The 20,545-nt window shown below is 44.9% G+C and overlaps 1 protein-coding gene across 14 annotated transcripts in view; it reads right to left on the bottom strand.

Moving 5' to 3' along the window:
• Positions 1 to 1,066: 1,066 nt before the first annotated feature.
• The window catches only part of CLIP1 (CAP-Gly domain containing linker protein 1), a 61,439-nt gene continuing 41,960 nt past the window's right edge, over positions 1,067 to 20,545 (bottom strand). For 5 of the 14 annotated variants that reach the window (XM_051785748.1, XM_051785741.1, XM_051785739.1 and 2 more), the window contains 11 exons: positions 19,869 to 20,034; positions 19,571 to 19,786; positions 16,216 to 18,480; positions 14,936 to 15,073; positions 14,000 to 14,106; positions 12,295 to 12,415; positions 8,669 to 8,721; positions 6,568 to 6,588; positions 3,827 to 3,944; positions 3,423 to 3,582; positions 2,377 to 3,288 (listed from right to left, as the gene is read on the bottom strand). In XM_051785748.1, coding sequence (XP_051641708.1) covers positions 3,215 to 3,288; positions 3,423 to 3,582; positions 3,827 to 3,944; positions 6,568 to 6,588; positions 8,669 to 8,721; positions 12,295 to 12,415; positions 14,000 to 14,106; positions 14,936 to 15,073; positions 16,216 to 18,480; positions 19,571 to 19,786; positions 19,869 to 20,034 — 3,439 coding nt within the window. In that variant the 3' untranslated portion in view covers positions 2,377 to 3,214. Of the gene's footprint in view, positions 1,513 to 2,182; positions 2,308 to 2,376; positions 3,289 to 3,422; positions 3,583 to 3,826; positions 3,945 to 3,984; positions 4,219 to 6,567; positions 6,589 to 6,648; positions 6,873 to 8,668; positions 8,722 to 12,294; positions 12,416 to 13,999; positions 14,107 to 14,935; positions 15,074 to 16,215; positions 18,481 to 19,570; positions 19,787 to 19,868; positions 20,035 to 20,545 lie in introns of those variants that run through there. The other 9 variants (XM_051785743.1, XM_051785742.1, XM_051785745.1 and 6 more) reach the window with 6 other exon arrangements.

Here is a 20,545-nt window from a genome sequence, read left to right as displayed (position 1 = left end):
CCTCAATGCAAGACAGACATTGAGGGGCTGGAGCGAGTCCAGAGCAGGGAACGGGGCTGGGGAAGGGTCTGGAGCACCAGGAATGGCTGAGGGAGCTGGGGGGGCTCAGCCTGGAGAAAAGGAGGCTCAGGGGGGACCTTCTCGCTCTCTCCAACTCCCTGACAGGAGGGGGGAGCCGGGGGAAGGTCGGGCTCTGCTACCAGGGAACAAGGGACAGGATAAGAGGAAATGATCTTAAACTGCACCAGGGCAGGTTTACTTTGGACATCAGGAAGAACTTCTTTACAGAAAGGGTGATCAAGTATTGAAAGGGGCTGCCCAGGGAGGTGGTGGAGTCACCGTTCCTGGAGGTGTTTAAGGAAAGGTGGGATGTGGCACTCAGTGCTCTGGCCTGGGTGACAAGGTGGGGATCAGTCACAGGTTGGACTCGATGATCTTGGAGGTCTTTCCCAACCTGTGATCTACAGTGCAGTCCTTGGCTGACCCCACACAGAACCCCTTAACAATCCAAACAGAACAGAAAGGTAGGAAAGAAAACACACTTTTTTTTTTTTCCAAAATATAACTTTAATATATATATGCATATATACACACACACCACACACTCACTATATAGAAGCTGAAAGAATGCAAAACAGGGATGTCCCACAAACTGTTTCAGGTGTGCACAGCATATGGGTTTCCAAAAACCCCCAGCAGCTCCGTTCCTTCCTTACCTGCGCCGGGTTTCCATGTTTCACACCAAACCACAACCCAGAGCTCACGGCACCGAGCAACATCACAGTCAAAGGAGTAAAGGAAAATAAAGATGAAATATTTCTCAACTCAGTCCAGTGTCAAAAAAAAAAAAAAGCTTAAAAATCTAAATGTACAAATTCAGCCTTAAAATGGTTTAGTGCAAATATGAAAATTAACAGCATATTTTTAAGGTATTTAAATAAGCTTTAATATAACTCTAGTGCTTCATTCCTATACATGTTTTCCCATCAACAGATGCGACAGCACGGAAGCATTTCCTGTTACGGGCGGGACAAACCCAGAACCTGGGAAAAAACAGCATAAAGTCACTTGTTAAATCTTTTATTTACCTTCGTAAAGTTTGTTAAAAAGGGACAGGGGTTATTTATTAGTGGAGGAGCAAAAATTTATCCATTCACTGCCTGTGAGGTGGACGGGCAGGGGGAGCGGGAGGGGCAGAACCGCTGTCCCTTTCCCTGACATTCAGCACACGCAGCTGCTGGTGGTTCCAAAGGTCCGTGGGGGGCACGGGGCCGGTCCCTCCCCTGCCATCAGAAGGTCTCGTCGTCGTTGCACTCGGCCGTCCAGTGCCCGAACACCTCGCAGGTGTCGCAGTAGGGCCGCTCCTCCCGCCGGCTGCCGTGGTGAGCCGAGTGCGGCGGCTCCTCCAGCGCCTGCGCCTGCGTCGGACAGTCCTCGGTGTCGTGCAGGTCGAAGCAGCCGCAGATGTCGCAGAACAGGCGCGGTTTCTTCTTGGACAGGCTCTCCTCCTCACTGCAAGGGCAGCACAGGTCAGGGGGACACGGTTCCTTCACAGGGGAGCGAGGCCTGTGGCCCTGCACTGTGAGCTCTGTGATTACTGAGACTGAGGAACCGCCACAGAGCTCAACAAGCAGCAGTTACAAACCCCTCGGGAAGATCTCAGCTCCTCCACCACCCTGCAGTGCCCCCACAATCCCCTACACTGCAATATTTACTACACAACACACTGTTTGTGCACAAATACAGACATTTAAAAGAAACACATGTAAACCAGTTTCTCTTTTCCCTGGAGGGATCTGAAGTCACAATATATCAAAAAGCTTTTAGTTCTGTTTCTCTGCACTATTCTATTTAGTTCTATTTCTCTCCCCATCCCAACACAGCTACGGCCCCTTGAGAGCAATGACCCTTCTCCTGCACTTGGGAAGGGCAGATCCATCAAGCCTGACAACAAACATGTCACAATAAGTGAATGTTTGTGGTCCATAACCACAGAGAATCATTTGCACCACCAGGAACATCCCAGTGTAAAAAGAAGGCTGGATTCAACCACTGAACTCCAGAGAAATCTCCCTCTGTCCCTCCTCATGGCTGAGATCAGGCTGGTGCATCGTGCAGATCCCGACCTGCTGCTACCAACAGTTCCCAAAACATGAGCCCAGGTTTCCCTTGGGATTTGTACCTGTCATAGTTATTTATCTCCTCGTCATTGCCATTGAGGGCAGCTTCACACATTCTTTGTATCTTCAAGTTCAGTTCCTCGTTTCGCCTTTGTAGATCCACTATCACTGAATTCAGGAAGTCGATCTGGGAGAGCCAAGGACAAGGGCAGTCAGAGGAGCAGGGGGATGGCACCTCCCACAGCCCCAGCCCAGAGCTCAGCACTGCTGAATGTAACCAAGGATCACTTGGCAAATCAACAGGGAATGAAATAAAGGAAGCCAAGAAGTGGAACCAACCTCGCCCTGGTGCAAGGAAGGGTTGCCATCAGCAGGTGAATTCAGGGAGGCAGAAAACCAGAAAAAGATTGGTGGTTAGTGCATGTTCATGACACCTCCTATCACTGCACAGCTAGGAAGGACATTTAATCACTGGGACTGACACTGGTGATCTAATAAAATGAGCAGAAGGTGATTCTATTCTAACCATCTTTCCTAGACATTTGTTGGCACAGGCCCCTGTGATACAGCAGCACTTCACGTGGTCACTATGACTATCACACTCTGAATCACATTTCTCCTGGTCCCAGCACGTGCCAACTGACCACCTTCCCTCTCCATTGCGGCCAACCCTCGTTCTGAGTCAAGTTCTGCAGTTGGGAACAAGCCAAGGCCAACATTTTCAACTGCAGCAGCTTAGAAGTAGCTCAGGAAGCCCATTTCTCCAATTTGGCAAGCACCAGATTCAGGTGGGCCATGCCTTTTGCTCATTCACATCCAAGAAACCCTTGGAAAGAAGGCCAGGGAGCAGTGAGTTTGCTCTGCTGGGCTGTACCTCACTGACAGGTCAGCCCTTGCCACCCTTGATTCCCTGCTTCCTCACATTCCCATAATCTGAACTGTTTCTCCAGTACCACTCATCCCTTCATTCTTAATATTTACTGTCATTTCAGAAGCTGAAGGCTACAAGACAAATCTGCCCATTAAAATCCCGACTGACAAAACCTGATAGGGACTGTCTTTGGATTTCCCTCCCCTGTGGCCCCACTGCTGGTTTAGCATCTCATGTCCACAGCCAGTACCTGCTTCTCTCTTGCAATCTCCTCCTGAAGCAGATTCGCAGCGTCCCCTTTAAAGAAAAGAAACCAAAGCAGGTGTAATGTGACACAGGGGGTGGCTCAGGCAGACACTGAAACGGTGTCACAGTCTCTGGTCTCAACCTTCCAGCTGAAGGCACAGACAGTGGGGCAGGTTTTGCTTTACCTGAGGAGCTCGTTACAGTTAAAGGCTGCTCGTTGTTTTCCTTGAGTTTTTGCTCCAAGTTCTTCACCTTTTCCTCAAGTTTCAGTTTGTCAGACTCCAGGGACTTCACCACTGACTGCAGGGTTTTTGCAGAGGCGTTTTCTCCGCGGAGCACCGTGATCTGCAAGAGTTATGTGAGGGCTTGGGCCTTCCAGCACGAAGGCAGAGCACTAAGACCACATCCCTCCCAGCCAGGGCTAAAGAGCACCAAAAACATGTGCCAGGAGTCACCTAACTCAGCACAGGTATCCAAAGATTTAATGCTAAGGTTTAACTGTGCCACTTTAAAGAACAATCAGGCAGCACACAAAGCCTCTGCCTGTAACTTAATCAAAATTAGGAACCATTCACTATTCCCCATTTACCTCATGTCTGAGTTTTTCCAGTTCCTCATCTTTTTGTGTGATCAAGGCACTAGTAACATTGATGGATTTCTGCAAGGATGCTCTCTCTTCATCAATTTCTTTTTTTAAAGTCGATTCTCTAAAAGAAAACCAAATACAACCAGAAATCATCTAATGAATGGATAACTGCAGTGGCCTAAAGTAGTTTTATTTAATTTCAAGTATTAAACTACTGTAAGAAGTGGTTCTTAAAAAAAACAAATTACAATTCTGTACTTGACTAGGTTTTAAATATGTATAAACATTTCAGATGTTACAACTGTGGAAACAAAGCAAAAACTTTACCTAGGTAGTACATGCCAGAATCTGCATAGCACCGTATCCATTTGAATTTAAAGGAGCAAGTTAACAGACTGGGGAGATACAGGATAAACAAACATGTTGCACAATGTTCCACAAAACCTGACTTGAGAGTTTTGTTACTTCTTGAAAATTATTAACAAGCAACAAAACAGGCATGCAAAGCTCATTGTACAGGTTGTCATGCAAAGCATGGATGAGGCTGGAAATATCAGCTGGTCCTCACTAATTTCAGTGACATCATCATTTCCTGCACACACACTTAGAGAGTTTCTGGGCCTTTAACAACAGTTTCAGCCGGAAACCACACGGGACTTGTTTGACTTCGTGGGCTAAGGGTTAAAAAGAAATCTTCCAAAGCAGGCACAACCCCCTTCTGTGTACATATGTCCAGTTTTCCCAACCTTTTCCATGGATCTAGTAGAGATATGACTTCTGCCTAGAATTCCTGCCTCAAGGCACCATAGCTGTGACATCCCCACACTGGTGCAAGTGAGTCTTCCTGACACTACACAGGGATGAGTTACTGTCCTCTGATGTGAGGAGTATCACTACAAAACTCCTTACAAGCTGAAAGGTTTTGGCTAAAAAAGCCCCCCAAAAGTTCCTTTAAACACTACTTTTCTCCAGGAAAAACTTGCTTTCCAGCACAGCCAGCAGTGCCCCAGCCGGCTGCCAGCTCTCCAAGCTCCTGCAGGTGCAGGGATCCCAAACCACACTGCTCTCTCCAGGACTGCCCCAGGGGTCAGGATCCTGTGTGAGGATGCTCAGGGCACAGCTTATCAAGTTCAAATGGCAAAGTTTTCATCTCTACAATATCTACAGTTAGTGAGAGCCACGATACCCAGACATGAAACACAACAAATCTCCCCCACTCGAGGGAAAGGGGAACTCCACAATGAGAGCACAATCAATGCAATTCCTTCATTGTTCAGATTGTACTCAGGAATGGAAGCAGCAAGTGGAGAATCTGGGGTTTAGAAAAGCTGAGGCAGTGAGGCAGCTACCAAACAGGAACCAGAGGGTTGATTTGGTTCTGGTTGTTTTGGTTTTGGTGTATTTTCACAATGAGAGAATCAATAGAAGCAGAAACACAACAACTTGCAGACTGAGCAATCTTGCCTTCAAATCCAAGTTATCATCCCATTAATAAAACCCAACAGGGCACTGGCATGAAACAGGTCCCCTTTGCCAACCCTGAGTCAGCAAAGCACTAAAGCACGACAGCCGTGTCCGTGTCCTTCAGCAGAATTCCAAACATGCTCCAGCCTAACCCCTGGTTTTCAGTGCTTTGCTGAGCTGGATCAAAGGCACGTGGTGCTGTGGGAAAGAATGTGCCACCAATGCAAGGGGTGCTGCTGACAGAGCAGAGGTGCCCTCTCCGAGCCACAGAGCTGCAAATCCAGGATTTACTGGGAAGTAAACTGTGAGTACATCTGGGAAGCACATCTGTGAGTTGCTGCTCACAAGCTCTGCTGTCCCCAAGACTTCTCCCGAGCTCCCCTGTGCTGAACACACAGCTGTGGGAGGACAGATGGAAAGCCCAGTGACTCAGCTCCTGCTCAGGAGCTTGTGATTTAGCCAATGTTTCCACTTGGTCAGATCTTCATGGAGAGATCAGGACCAAACAGACGCTCTTTGCACAAATACGGATCATTCGCCATTTATCGGGCTTGGCTTCAGCACCACAGCCCTGAGAGGCTGAAAAAGGCAAACAGTTGGGAAGGAGAGAAAGAAGAGGTTTACAAACTCAATACAGGAGTCTCCAATACTAAAACACAAGGGGAGAGAAACGAGAGAAGAAAAGAGGAGAGAAAACAAGAGGGGAAAAAGGTCCCTGTGCTGGAGCTTCGGTTTTAACTTTCCCAGGACAGTGCTCCACTGCTCCAGAGGGAGACCCAAAAATTCTGGAACTGAAGAACCTACAACCAGAGTAGGTGGCTGGCACTACCCACTGATCCAGAAGTGTGGAGCACAGTCCACTTCCAGAGTCTCAGCTGGAAGTGCACGATGCTGGAAGCACCACGTGCAGTGGGAGTCACAGAGACACTGAATGTAAGGAGCAGATGCTGATTGTGAAATAACTGAGCTCGCAAAGAAAACCTTGTGGAAACTTTATTTTATTAGAAAAAAAATTGATTTGGGGAACTTAAATTTTTTTTCTGCCAGTTCAATTCCAAACCATCCTCTTGCCAGCCCAGAGGTAAAGAAAACCAATAAACATGACTTTTTTGTTGCAGATGCCATTTTAAAACTGCACTTTTTTGAGGAGGTTAAACCATGTTCTGAGCAGTGTGTGGAAGTCGTGGGGGAGAGGGTTCGGTTTTGTTTAAACATTAAAAAGGTCACCCAGATTCTTCCCTTACTACAAAAATAAGAAATTCTAAGAATGAAGCAAATACCTTAAAGTGCTACTGGGTAAGCTTTAAAAATGCAAGATAACAAGAACCACATGTTAGAAACATGGAGTAGAAATGCAAAATACTGTAAGGAAGAATGAAATTTGCACCAAGGGGCTTTTTTGTTTTGGTAAAAAATATATAGACTTTTTTTTTTCATAATACATATATATATATATATATAGAGCTGAGTGTTTTACAAAACAAAAGCAAGACACCAAGGGACAAAGGCAGCCAAAATATGTACAACAACTTTACTTAAAAAAAATTAAAATTATTTATTGTAACGTGGATAGACTTTCTTGAGTCTTACCATTAAAGACACACAGATATAGCAAGGGAAGCAAGGGCAGGAAAGGGAAGAGAGAGGAATGAGATGAGTATCGATAAATAGCGAAGCTCAAAGACAGTCAGACATCAACCCACAGTGAGCCCAACAGCTGAGTAACACAGAACCCCCTCAGAGCCACAAACACCACACTCCTGTCACTCCCAGCTGGGCTATTCCATGTAAGGAGATGCCAAAATAGGGGAAGAGAATTCCTGGGGGTGGAAGGAAGGTGAGGAAACCACCACTAGAGATTTGACCTAACTGGAACACAAAGATGGCTCTGGTTCACCTCAAATTCTTCAGACACAAGGAGGAAATTATCACTCCTCTTGCCACCAACTTCAGTGGAATTTGGGAATTTAGAAAGTTTGTTCGCTATTTTTATTTAATTAGCTCTTTATTCAGCCTTTTTTTTGTGAGCAACTGGTGCCATGTGCTGGCATGTTCTGAGTCCCAGTGCCTGCACTTGGAGGCTGTTCCTGTTCCTCATTTTACCCTTTATTGCAGTTTATTCACCACTGCTGAGCAATGTCACAAATTTGGGCATTTTGGTGTAACCCACTGAAGGTAAAATTCACTTCAATTATTTCATAACTGTCTGGATTATTTCACACAGCTGAGTAAAAAAAGGAGAAGGAAGATCAGAGCCACAGACCTTCCTTTTTAGAACTTACTAAAGAGTTTGTCTTTTAAAATGTCCTCTGTGAAACAGAACTGCCGGAAAGTACTGAAGGATTCCTGGTCCCCCCTCTGTCCTCCCTTTCCTCAAGTAACTTCCAGGAGTTACACTGTTTAGAACACACTTTAAAAAGTGTGGCTGGTGATGCAGCTCAGCAGGCTGGTGAAAGCTGGAGGCTCAGCTGTTCACTGGCCTCTCTGGGGTACAGCTGATCCAACTCTGACATTCCCTGGGGAAGCATCAGCTCGGGAAACACCCCCTGTGCCTGCTGTCCTTCAGAAGAGGGGGAGATACAACAGAGCACGACCCACCTCCCAAAGAACAATCAGGGAATAAAGAAGGGACGAGTGACACCACTGAGTAGCCAAGGATGTGCATAAATACCCAAGTACTGCTCACTGGTCTTTGTTGTGACCACTACAAATCCAGGAAATGTAACAGTTTGTTTTTCCTGGAACACTCGAGGTGTCGTGGGGAGCCCTGTTGTTTTTAAGGATTGATGTAACTACTTCTGAAAAGCCCCCATTTTCCCCAGGACACTGTGGCACTTGGCCACTGCACAGACAGTCAGTTTTGTGACTTGGGACTGTTCCCTGAACAGCAGCTTACAAAGGGATGCCCCAGTCACCCAGGACAAATCTCCTGGGATTTAAAAGCAGTGCTGAATGAACTGCAATAACCTCCTGCCACAATAAACTGCACAAAATCATGAGAGCAGCCAGGCAGTGCTGAGTAACTGCTGCTTTTCCTTCTTCTTCCCCTTTTCTTCTAATCAGCACCTCTGTATTTTGCCATTATTCCTTTAGAGCTCGACGACGTGTCAGAGCTGAAAACAAGCTTTTATCAGACTGGGGGACAATCCAACAGTGCAGAGCAGACTGAAACCAAACACTGAACTGGTCACTGCAGGTAAGAATTACCACAGTGGGGAGGTGTGGAACTAAAGGAAACATGGACAATTCCATCTCTAACCCAAAGTATGTGACAACCTCAGCACTCTAACCAGGACAGCACAGAACAGAACAGCTCTTGGTTTTGGTGTTACATTTTCTGTAGGACTGTGTGTTAAACACACACCAGCAAGAACAACTTACCTCTTTTTCATCTCTAATAACTGGTTATTGAGTACTGATCTCTCCTCTTCCAGCTAAAACACAAGTACAAACAGACTCCAGTTAATACACTAAGGATTGTTTCCTTAGTACAATATATCAGAGCAACATTATCATCATAAAACAAACATGGAAGAGGCTACAGAGCCCAAAAATCCTCAAAGTAACAGATTTTCTACAGGCACAGACATGCACCCAAACAGAAATTGTTCAGTGACCAAGAGTATCAGGTAGTGAGGGGCTAAGACTTTTAAATAAAAATAATTAAATAAAGTATTTCCACGTCCTGTGTACAGACCAGTGTGTGAGATCAGTGTTATGGGATATTTCCAGGCCCCCCACACACCAAAGAGAACCCTCTGTGTGCCTGGCCAGTATTGGGGAATTCCTGGATTTGCTGTTGTCCTGACCTGGATAATTGTACCCCTGATCTGTATTTGTTACTGCACTCTTATTTTATTTACAGCTAAACTATTGATCCCCAGAGCTGCTGGTGTTTGTTACCACCCTGTAACTCAGCAAGGCCACCCTTCAGCCCTCACAGCCAGCAAGGCCTTCAGCTGAAAATATTGTTGCTGCAGGTTCCTGGGATCCAAACTGCCCAGAAACAGAGACAACTGAAAAAATTAAGTACTTTTCAAGCCAAATAATTATTTTTTCACCACCTCCTCCTTTCTTCTTACTCAGTGAACAAAGTCAGCCCTGAGAACTGCCGTCTGTAGCAGACGTCCCCCAGCCTTGCCTTGAGAACAGTCTCTGGTGGGATTTCACAAGCTTTCAGGGTTCATCCACAAGGTCAGCAAGACATACATTTATAATGGAAACCCCAGAGCCCTGACAACAGCTCCTGGTCTCTCCCTGAGTGCCTTCTTTCAGCACTTTGCAGCTATTCAGATCGCAGGCACAGAAGGCGTTAAACCAGTTCCCATGAGCAGGCAGGTTGTCTCCAGCCTCCAGCTCTCAGCTAAATGCAGCTCTCTGAGAGAAACCCTCTCCTCCACATTTTCTGACAACTTACCTTCTCCTCTCCTGTGCTGCAGTGCTTTTAAACCTTCCAGCTTTGAGCTTAACTGGGATCATTTTGCTGGGCATAATCACCCAACTTTATTGATATGAAAAAGAAATACTAGAAGGGTGTAGAGAGACTTAATATAAAAATTCTTAAAGCAGTTAATTTGGGCAGTTGTGCAGTTTCAAACCCCATGGTTGAGAGGAGGCACAATTCCTGTGGGAGAAGGGACCCCCTTCTGTCTCCAGCCTTTCCCAGGATCCTCTCCCTGGCTCATTCCCTCAGAGCAGACCCTGCACACCGTTCATAAAACATGGATATTCCTACACTTTCTCCAATGAACTTCAAATGCCTGGGCAGGTCTAAGGCTCCCAAAATGCCACAACAAATAATTTGAAGCCAGAAAAGTTCCCTGAACTCAGAATCTGCCTGAATGCAAATCTTTAATGAATTACAATCAGCTAATTATTTATGGATCAATACAGAAGAGCTGCTTTGGTGGGAGCCACTTTAACCTTTAGATGTCCAGATAAATCATTCATGCCACAGGATTCATTAATTTTGCACAGTGTGTCACATGCAGCCACACATTCTCTACCCCAGTTGACAACATACTTGCCAGAATTTATGTGGTTTCCATAGAGACGGCTCAAAATTCCCAAACCCATGTTTGCCCCTTTCTGATGCATTTTACAGGCACCTGCACAGACCCTGCACAGCCTGAGCTCTGCTGGGTTCTGCTTTCCTCCTCACTGCCCTCCCTTTGGGCCATCCTGCTGTGTCAAACCCTTCACTGCCACCACAGCCACTTCTCCAAATCCACTGGAGGATTTTTCATGGGAGCATTTTTCCTGCTCCCCACAGCCAGCCTGAACCCAGGGAGCCCAGAGCCTGTGGCCACTGTGCCTGAGCACGGCCTGACAGGAGGTGTTGGGATACCTGGGATACCAAAGGCCTCTCCCAGGCTTTTGGGAGGCCCTGCTGTTCACCAGACCTGAAGACACCACAGCCCAAATAGCACATTTGGGAAATGCAACAGGCAGCATTCCCATGTTCCCAAGATTCAGATTACAGCTTCCTCACAGATGAAGGCAAAGAAACTGTGTCTCCAAGCTCCAGCAGATCTTCCAGATCTCGGAGCCATCTATTCCCAGGCAGAACAGGCTGTGGTGCAACTGGACCGACACTATTCCAGTTTGCAAGGCGATGGATTCGTCCCTGTGCTTCCCAGATTACAGCTGTCTGTCCTGGCAGTGAGAGAAGGGGCCCTGCTGACAGATCCATAGTCAGCAGGATGCACACAGCAGGATGTTGGAGGTCAGGGAAAGCAGGGAGGCCCCAGACTGAGCTGCCAGCCCATGGCTTTGGGGCGGAGGGATCCCTTCCCTCAGGGCTTTCTGTGCGTCAAAATGCTCAAAGATTTGACCAGTGCTGCTGAATCCTTTCCAAGTTACAACTCTCCCTGAAAATACCAGGTTGCCTCAAGGATTCTGAAATAATTTAGGAAAACCTGTGGGAGTGGGGAGCAGCTCCCACGGGCTGTTTAGGACCTTTTCTTACCACCCCACTACTCAGATGCAGAGTGAGTCAGTGCTGAGCCCACACGTCTGGGACTCTGCTCATCATCTCCAAAGGCTCCTGAGGATCAAGGAGCCTGAGCTTTACTCCTGTCAGCAGCTCAAAGGATTTAGGAACCGGCCAGAGCTGTAGTCACTGATCCTCAGTACTTCCAACCAGGACTCTTGGGGGAAAAATCAGCCTCTTGGCTTCAAAAAATTAAGACTGTTGCAGGATCCCCCTCCTATGCACAGGTGCTATCTCAGAAAGGCAGTACACAAACCCCTGTCTTCCATGTTCTTCCTTTTGGGCAAGATCTTCCCAAGATTCCTTCAAGGTGTGCCTGTCACTGGAACTGCTGCACAAGGATTAAACCCACCACAGTAGTGGCTGTAAATCTGGGGTTTTTTTGGCAAGTACCAGTGATCCAAGTTGGGTAACTAAGCCCGTACTTCAAGATTCCAACAACATGTTCAACATATAATAGCAAAAAATAAAAATATAAATTTAAGAGAGTCTGTTTCTCCCCATAAACTGCCACCAGAAAAGGATTGACATGGATTCCAGTCCCCCAGCACCCCTGCCCGGCTGCAGCACAGTCCAGGCACAGTGTGAAGTTTGAGCAGACACACGCACAGCACTTCTTAGGGACAGAGTCCAACCAAGCACATTTACACAGTACTCTGAAATACATCCTAAATACTCCTTGTTTTAGTGGGGAGAGCAGGAATAAGAGAATTAAACAGCTCCATTTCCTTAGTGCTGGTCCGTGGCCATTTCCCCTCCTGACAGAACCAGCAAGTGCCTGTTAATTCCCTTGGCTAGAGCACGTTTAATTTATGCTCATTCCCAAGCCTCCCAAGGATCCCTCCGAGGTTACATAACCTTCTGTCAGCTGCACTTCCAACCTCCCCGTGCAGGTGGCTTCCACATTTATCTGAAACATTCCCAGCACGGCTCATCCTCCAGGCACCGACCTGCGGCACAAGGAGCTCGCGCGGCTCTTCCCACCTGGATCCGGGAAGGCTCCGGCCCCTCTCACCTTCTGGTGGCTCGTGACCTGCTCCCTGCTCCTGCCCAGCTCCTCGGCCAGTCTCACGTTCTCCTCCTGCAGAGCCTCGAGCTGCTGGGACTTGTGAGCTGCTGCCAGTTTGAGCTCCTCGCTGCGAGGACACAGAGAGCATCGTTACCATAGGAACGGGACAGGCAGGGAAAACTGGGGGAGAGAGGCAGCTCCACAGCTCGGAAAAACACATCCAGGTCACGTGTGGAAGGGAGCTGGGATAGTGGGACAACCCAGGGCTCGGGTTAACCCCGGGGGCAGCAGCACAAAACACCTTTTCCTCTCTGTATCAGGGTCTCAGAAATGGGAGGTAAGTCCGGATTCCAAGTTCTGCGTGTTCCCATGGCCAGCGAGGCTTGGATTTGGGAGCACAGGGGAGGGACTGACAAGTCTTGGCAAGGTTTGCAGCCTGGGCTTTCACAGAAGGGAATTTTGCAGCCAGAGGTAAAACAGCAGAATTGCTTAAAAAGCAAAAAAAAAAAAAGAAAAACAAAGCTAGAAAAGGCAACAGGAAAAACCCTTCCAGTTCCACCTATTTAACTACTCCCTGATATCCAGACATTCAAGAATGTTGGACCTTGGGATCACAGGAAGCAAACCAGGAAAAGGTTCTCATCTATTCCATTATTTTAACAGATACAAACTGAAAATGAGACAAAAGCTAAAGGAAAAAAAGGTTTTGCAGCCTGTGCTGCTACTAAATGTGATTTCCTTAAAAGAAGTTTATTTTCAACAAATTTTTGCACATATCTTGCATGCTGCCTCTGACACAAGTGACTAACACAAGTTTTTAGATCTGACATCTCTCAAAAAATACAAGAGATCCCCTTCATTTCACTGAACAGTCATTTTTATGACTGTTTAGTTTTTACCAAAAGGAGTCTCAGTACTCCCGTGTGTCACTACTACAGAGTTAAATCTTGACTGGAATATTAAAAATACTTTTATAATAGTGGGAAGTAGAAGAGCCCTTAAGTCAGAAACTTAATCAAGCACTTCAAAACACAAGGATCTGTGGTCTGTTATTGGGTACATTTAGACACAATTCTGATTAACTCTGAGTTCAGCATCTCCTGTGACTCAGATTTTTCAGCCATTTCTCGTACCTGTCTCACCAGGTGGAAATGCTGTGAAATTCTCCTGGTTTACATATATTTACATACATTTTATATTAATATATATAATATATATTATGTGCATTTATATATATATAGCAAAAATACATAAGATGTATTTTTATATATATGTAAAATACACAAGATGTATTTTTATTTGTAATATTTGGTTTGTACCACTCAGGAAACAAATGCACAGTGGGGCAACAGGAATAAACTGCATAAAGCCATCAAAGAAAAATAAAAGTAGATCCAAATATGCTATAAACAAAGTCACTTAAAACAACACTCCAAGTGTACTTGTAATGAAATCAAACAATTCTCTCATAATAAAGATTTTCACATCATCTCGTGCCCTCAGGTGGCAGAAGCCTCCAACAAACAAATTATTTCAAACAGTGCTCCAAGGACTTGCTTCAATTCTCATCAGCAATTCAGGAGCAGTGTTCTGATGCCAAACTACTATTTAATTTTGACCTAATACCTGCTTTGTAGTGAGGATACCAGAAAGGCAATACTTAAAACAATCAAAGTTAAATGCAACCCCAAAAATTAACAAAAATACTTACAATTCTTTTTTAAGTTCTTCCACTTTCTTGTTCTCCAGATTCAGAAGCTCTTTTGATTTATTAAGTTCCTCTTCATTTTTCAGGTTGTTTTGTTTAAGCATGTCCAACTTCAAGAGGAAAAAAACCCTCGTTACACCAAAGAAACCTCACAGTTCTCAGGACATGATGTCCAGCAAAATGGGGCCTGGGCTGGTCCATTTTCCAGCTTTAGCCCTTAAATTAATCCAGCCTGTATGTTATGAGACTTTCTGCATCCAAACTGAGCAGCACAGAGAATTCCAAGTCCATTGGGGAGCAGTTTACAGGAATTTGATGTAAAGAGGTAAAGCCCAAAGCCCCTCAGCTCCATCAACTGCTGCACCACTCAAAGCATTATTTGTTTTTAAATGCAAAGCTTGTTGCTAAAATTACCTGTTCCTTGATCTTTATTCCTCTAAGATAACCAGTAAATTCTGCTTTTCCATACCTTAATTTCTGAGATTCAATAGGGTGAGTGTTGTGCCTGCCAGCTCAGGAAATGAATTCCCTGCAGAATGGGACAAACTGTAGTCCATCTATTTCCTGAGCTTGTGTCCACCAGGGAAACACCCCGAGCTTGTGAACCTGATGTGTTCCCATCCAGCCACACATGATATTATATAAGAGATAATCTCCAGCCATTCTCATGGCATTACAGGGCCCTGGGGATTGTTTTTTAATCCAGAAAGTGAACCCCTCCCATATAAACGTCACCATTTCTAATTCTCGAGCCCTCAGATCTCGCTGGAAATTGTTCCCATTTTAGCACATTTAGGGCAGCCCAGCTGTTCCCTACCAGAATTATGGAGCTGCAGATGACAGAATCCTCTCCTGCCCCATCTAATTCTCCATAATTCAGAAGCTGTTCTTACAAACCAGGCCAAACTTTTCATAGAAAAGCATTTAAATGTGATTTACTTCATTCTGGAGCTTCTCGTTCGTCTGTCTCGAGTTCTCCAAAGAGGCCAAAGTTTCAATTTTTTCTTTGTGAATGGCATCCTTCTCCTTGGTCACCTGCTCCACAGCCTGGAAAACATCTTCTGCCATTTTGGCAGCCTATAAATAAAGGGGAGTGGGGAAAAAAGCACTTATTACCAAAGGGACCTCTGACAGCAAAAGATGAACCCCAATACTTCATGCACAGCTCCACGGTTTGCCAGCTGCTTCCCAGTTAAATAAGGACTTCAACTGGGAATTTATTTGCATTTTGAAGCTGCATAAAGTATAAATTTCAGTGGAGAAGATTCGATTCCATGCAGAGACAGATCATAACCTCATGCTCGTGTCAGCACCGAGGAAATCCGTTCCCTGTTTTCCTTCCTGGATTTCTCATTACCACCATTGTGGCTGCTCTTAGACCTCTGACCTCTTTAGACAGTAGTAGTTCAGTAGATATTCACTCCCAACAGTCTGGTGTGTTTTCAGAAAATATGGAATTACAAAACCTCAAAAATTTGGACAGTAATGGACTAGGAGATAAAGCCAATTATGGAGTTATTTTATTGTTCATTGTGGCCTCATGAAAGGAAATACTTCCCAAGGATATTAAAACACTCATGTAGGTATCATCCACAGGGTATCTTGATCCCAATTTGTATTTAAAGTGGTTTTCTGGGCTTTAAGCCACACAAACTGACATTCAAAATCCTTTGCACAATTTGTTGGTGGTGAATACAATACAATTCTGTGAATAAAAGAACACCAGAGTTGTCAGTGTCTTTCCCACTCTCTTACACTGCTTTTATCCAATTACATTTCCAGGAGCAGCATATTGCTTTATATTTTTTGGAGTGACTCAAATTTGGAGTTTGTTGCAATTTAACAAAAAGATCTAATCTAAACCTTATCTATCAATACTCTGGACTTGAAGCTGCAGAGTCCTTGACCAGAAGGAGCTGCTCAGTGTCTCCTCCCAGATTCAGGGAACAGAGCTTCCTTTTATTCACAGTTTATGTTGTTTTCTTGCACCATTCAGCGCCAACAGAGGCTTTTGTAGTTAAAATATTTAAAAAAAAATAATAAAGTGTCTTTCAGGCTCACAACTTGTGACAAACCCAAAGTAACATACTGAGAGTGAGCCCAGAATTCCAGCCTGTTCACATGGAAATAAAGTGCTGAGTGTGCAATGAGGTGCAGAGGAAATCAGAGGTTAGTGCTCAGGATTAGTAGAACTTGACTGTTTAACTATATTTCAATACCTCCAGTTTCTGTGCTACTGTTTGGGCCTGGAGAGTCTCAATTTCTTTTATTTTCAAAGCCAGATTGTTCATCTCCTCCTGCAGCATCTCATTTTTGCCCTGAGACTCCAACAATTTGCCTGAGAGGTCACTGTTAGTTTGCTCTAAAAGTGTAACCTCCTCACACAGCTTATAATAATCCTGGGAGAATTTCTCCTTCTCATTTCCTATTTCTTCCTTACTCAGGACCAGACTCTTCTGCTCAGCCCTCAGACTGTCCACTTCCTCAAGTAACTTTGTTCTCTCCTCCTCCATCAGCTCCAGCCTGGGTTGGAGCTCCTCCAGCCTCTGGCAGACACGGCCGTGCAGGTCCTGGAATTCTGCTGCTGATTTGGACACGGAAGCAAAGTCACCTCTCAGCTGCTCCATGCTGGAAACAAGCTGCTCCTTCTCTGCACACAGGGCTTCTTTCTCTTTCATTATTTCCACCAGTTTAATATCAGATTTTTCTTTCTCCTGAACTAGAAGTTCTTTCTCAGCCAGAAATCCCTTATTTTTCTCTCTCAGTTCTTCCACCTCCTTCTCTAAGCAGCTGATGGTGCTTTGAAGTTCCACACGTTCCAACAGGAACGATTCCTTGTCCAGTTTTCTAGCTTCCTTTTCCATGGTTAAGTTTTCTTTCACAGCAGCAACCTCTCCATGTAGTTCCTGACACCTCTCCTGCAGTTCATCCCTCTCCCTGGTCAGCTTTTCCCTGTCAGAGGAGCAGGTCTTCAAGGAAGATGACAGGACCTGCTCGGCCCGTGATGCCGCCGCCAGCTCGCCTTCTAACACACCTCTGGCATCCTGGGCCTCCTTCAGAAGGTTGGAAAGGTCACATTTACAGGCTTTTAGCTCTTCATTTTCTACAGTCTTCTCACGTAGCTCTGCCTTGAGGGCTTCGATGGAATCTTGGAGCACAACATTCTCCTGGGCCAGAGCGTTCCTGGACGAGACGCCCAGTTCGTGTTCTCTCCTCAGATCACAAATTGCCTTTGCACAAGACTTGTTTTCCTCAAGAAGCTCTGAGTATTTTTTCTCCAATTCCTCCTTCTCTTGGAGAAGAGCTTCATTGTGCTTTTCCAACAGCAGCGACTTCTGAACGACAGATTCCTTTTCTGAGGCCAGTTCCTTTATTTTCTCAGTGCAGACTCTCTCAGCCAGCTCAGCCTCTGCTGAGGCCTTCACAAGCTTCTCAGCAATTGCCTTATTTTCATTTAGAAGTTCCTCCCTCTCAGCCAAAAGCTTTTGTTCTGATGAAGAAAGAGCCTCTTTCTCTTGAAGTAGCCGAGAACATTCCAAATGGAGTGTCTCTCTTGAGGCTTCCACTTCCTCAAGGAGGCGAGTGAGACTCCCAAGGGAATTCTCCAGCTCCACGTTGTCTTTCCTCACAACTGTGAGTTCCCTGTGCTCAGTCTCCAGTTGTGTTTGCATCTCTTTCTCTCTCACTTTTAACACCTGGTTTTCACTGACCATGTTGTCCAAACTCACTCTCAGCTCCTCCATGCTTTCCAGGAGCACCTTCTTCTCTGCCTGCAGACTCTGACTTGTCTGCAGGACACTGCTCAGCTCCTCTTTCAGGGCTCCAAGGGTATTTTGAAGAGCTGAGTGTTCCCCCAGGGCTGAATCTCTCTCTGCAGTCACTGCTGACAGTTGTTGCTGGAGCTCCCTTTGATCCCTGGCCAAGGCCTCACAGGAACTTCCCAGCTTCTGGATAACATCATCTTTGTCCTTTATAACTGCATCTTTCTCTTCCAAAAGTTTCCTCTGGTAATTCCCCAGTTCTTCCCATTCCTTGGTGTGTTTCTGACATTCCACACCCAGGGCATCTTTGCTGGCCTCGAGTTCTCTCAGCTGGAGGAGCAAGGCTGACTCTGAGGACCGGAGAGCATTGTTCTCCTGAGCTGCCTTCAGGAGGTCTCCCTGGGCTGCCTCGAGTTCACACAGTAATTTGCTTTTCTCACAGACCAGTGCTCCCTTCTCTGTGCTCTCCTGCTGCCTTTTGGCCTCAGCTTCTTCCTTCTGCTTTAGGATTCTTTGATTTTCTGTCTTCAGTTCTTCTTGGTCTTGTTGCATTAATGAAATCTTTGATTCCAGTTCTTTAAGTTCTGATAACAAGGAACCTCTCTCTAATTTTAAAGCATTCCCCTCCTGTGCCAAGGTCTCTTTTTCTGCCATCAAACCCCTCATCTGGTCTGACATTAGTTCAAGTTCTTTTCTGGCTGATGTTAACACAGAGCTCAGGGACTAAAGAAATAAAGTCAGGGAGAAGGGAAAACAAAAATGAAGTCAAGCAGACAAATGAGAAATGTGCTTTAAGGGCAAATAGAGCAATTTTAATTCAAGTTTTAAAAGTGTATACACTGACACACAGTCCCTGTGTGAACTCAACTGCTGACAGACCCCCCTGGTACATCACAGAACACCTCCCATCCACAAGAGAAGCTTTCAGTGGTATAATAATAATAATAATAACAATAATAACAACAATAATAACAATAATAATAAATATGGTTTAAAAGTTCCTCCATACAAGATTTCATCTTGTTTTTTAAAACTACTCTCAACAAACTGTCTGAATGCAAATTACTCAGAAAGAAGAGCCACAGAATTATTTAATGAGACTCTAAGTAAATTAAAATGCAGAGAGTTGTATTAGATATTGATATCGATATTAGATATTCTAATTCTCAATTTCACCTTCTGTAGATAATTCTCATGATTCTCTCAAAAATATATTGTCATAACCCCCTGAATTCAAACCCCCACAGCAGTGGTGTCAATACTGTGTGTCAATTTATACACTAAATACTTTGCTAAAGCATAAACCAAAGATTACAGCAAATAACTGATGAGGGATGAAAGCAAGCAGTAATGTCAAAGAAACAGGAAGAAAAACTAAAATTACTGAAGTCAAGCTACACACTAAATAGATGCAGATCTTATGGGACTGTACTACAGAATGAAATTCCAGGGGTGCAGCACTTCTAAATGAAATGGCTCACCATGTATCATAAAATTCAACATTTAAAATCCAGGGAATGACATTTGGCTCCAAGTGACTGTGCTGAGCCACATTATCTCTGAGCATAAATTGTTAACATCAAAGAACTGGATTTCATCAATTCTTGTGTAATTTAGAGAAGAATTAACAACCAGTTAGTCCTGTGTGCTTCTCTTCCCCATCCCATACCCACCTACCCTGGAAAAGTTCAAAAAGGAAAACACTGCAAAAATCTTGCTATGAAAGGTCGAAGCAGAAAAAAATCCCCAGGGATTCACTGAGACAGAAGGATTTCAACCTTAAATTACTCCCAGAGTAACAAAATACACCTACTTTGGCCTGTTCCACCTCCTTCCTCAGCTCCTCGGTCTGTGTTTCCAGCTCGGTGTTTTTCCTCTGGGCACTTTTCAGAGCCTCCTCTGCACTCAGCAGGTTCTGCCTGAACCCCTGGATTTCTGCATCATGTTTGGCCACCAGCTCAGAATTTTCTTTTGCATACTTTGCCTGAAGATCTTCGTACTGAGTTTGGCTGGTCTGGATTTGCTTTTTCTGGTGGCAGATGGAACAGGCACAGGTCAGGCAGCAGTGGGATGATGTCCCACGCACAGTTTGGTGCTTTTAGAGTCCTTACCATGTCTGTCAGTTGATCCTGCAGATTTTTCAGTTCTGCTTGATGAATCTGGAGAGTTTCCTGCTGACTCTGCTCAGCTTTCTGGGCTGTTTGCTCCACGTTTTTCTCAAGCTGAGCAGCCTTTTCATTTGCTTTTGTGAGCTCAAGTTGTATTTGCTCCAACTGCCTGGAAAGCCCAAATGAAAGGACATCACTTTCTGCTGACAGCACCACAAGCACAGAGATGAAAGAGTCAGAGTTATGCTGAAGTTCTATATCCTGTCCAAGCACTTAGAAAGAGATTTAATTATTTAACATAAAGAAAATATTTTGCTAAATTCAATATACACAGGGGAGACCAAGCACTTGCTCCTTACTCGTGTGCAGAGCAGCTGCCAGAGCAACCCCCAGTCTGGGGATTTGTAAAGGTAAAGAACAACAATTTCCATTTGGAAAAAAACACATTTTCTCTTGCTAGAAAAAATGTGACCCAAGTCTTTTATATATCCAAATAAACTGAGCTTATCAGGCAATCAAGTAATCCTGAAGCACAGTGACAAAACAGTCTAGGTTACTAAAAAGGTCATTTACTCTGGGCAATGAGAAGACATTATATAAGAATTTTAGAATTATAAATGTTTGATGCTCTTCAAATCACTCCCAGGAGCCTGTTTTGATTAATTTAGTTTGCTGGAATA

The sequence above is a fragment of the Manacus candei genome, unplaced genomic scaffold, assembly GCF_025592945.1.
Source record: "Manacus candei isolate 608988 ecotype Guabito, Panama unplaced genomic scaffold, ASM2559294v1 h1tg000020l, whole genome shotgun sequence".
NCBI classification, from domain to species: Eukaryota; Metazoa; Chordata; class Aves; order Passeriformes; family Pipridae; genus Manacus; species Manacus candei.
The sequence above is the reverse complement of the archived record's forward strand: the minus strand, read 5'-3'. Positions and strand labels throughout refer to the sequence as shown.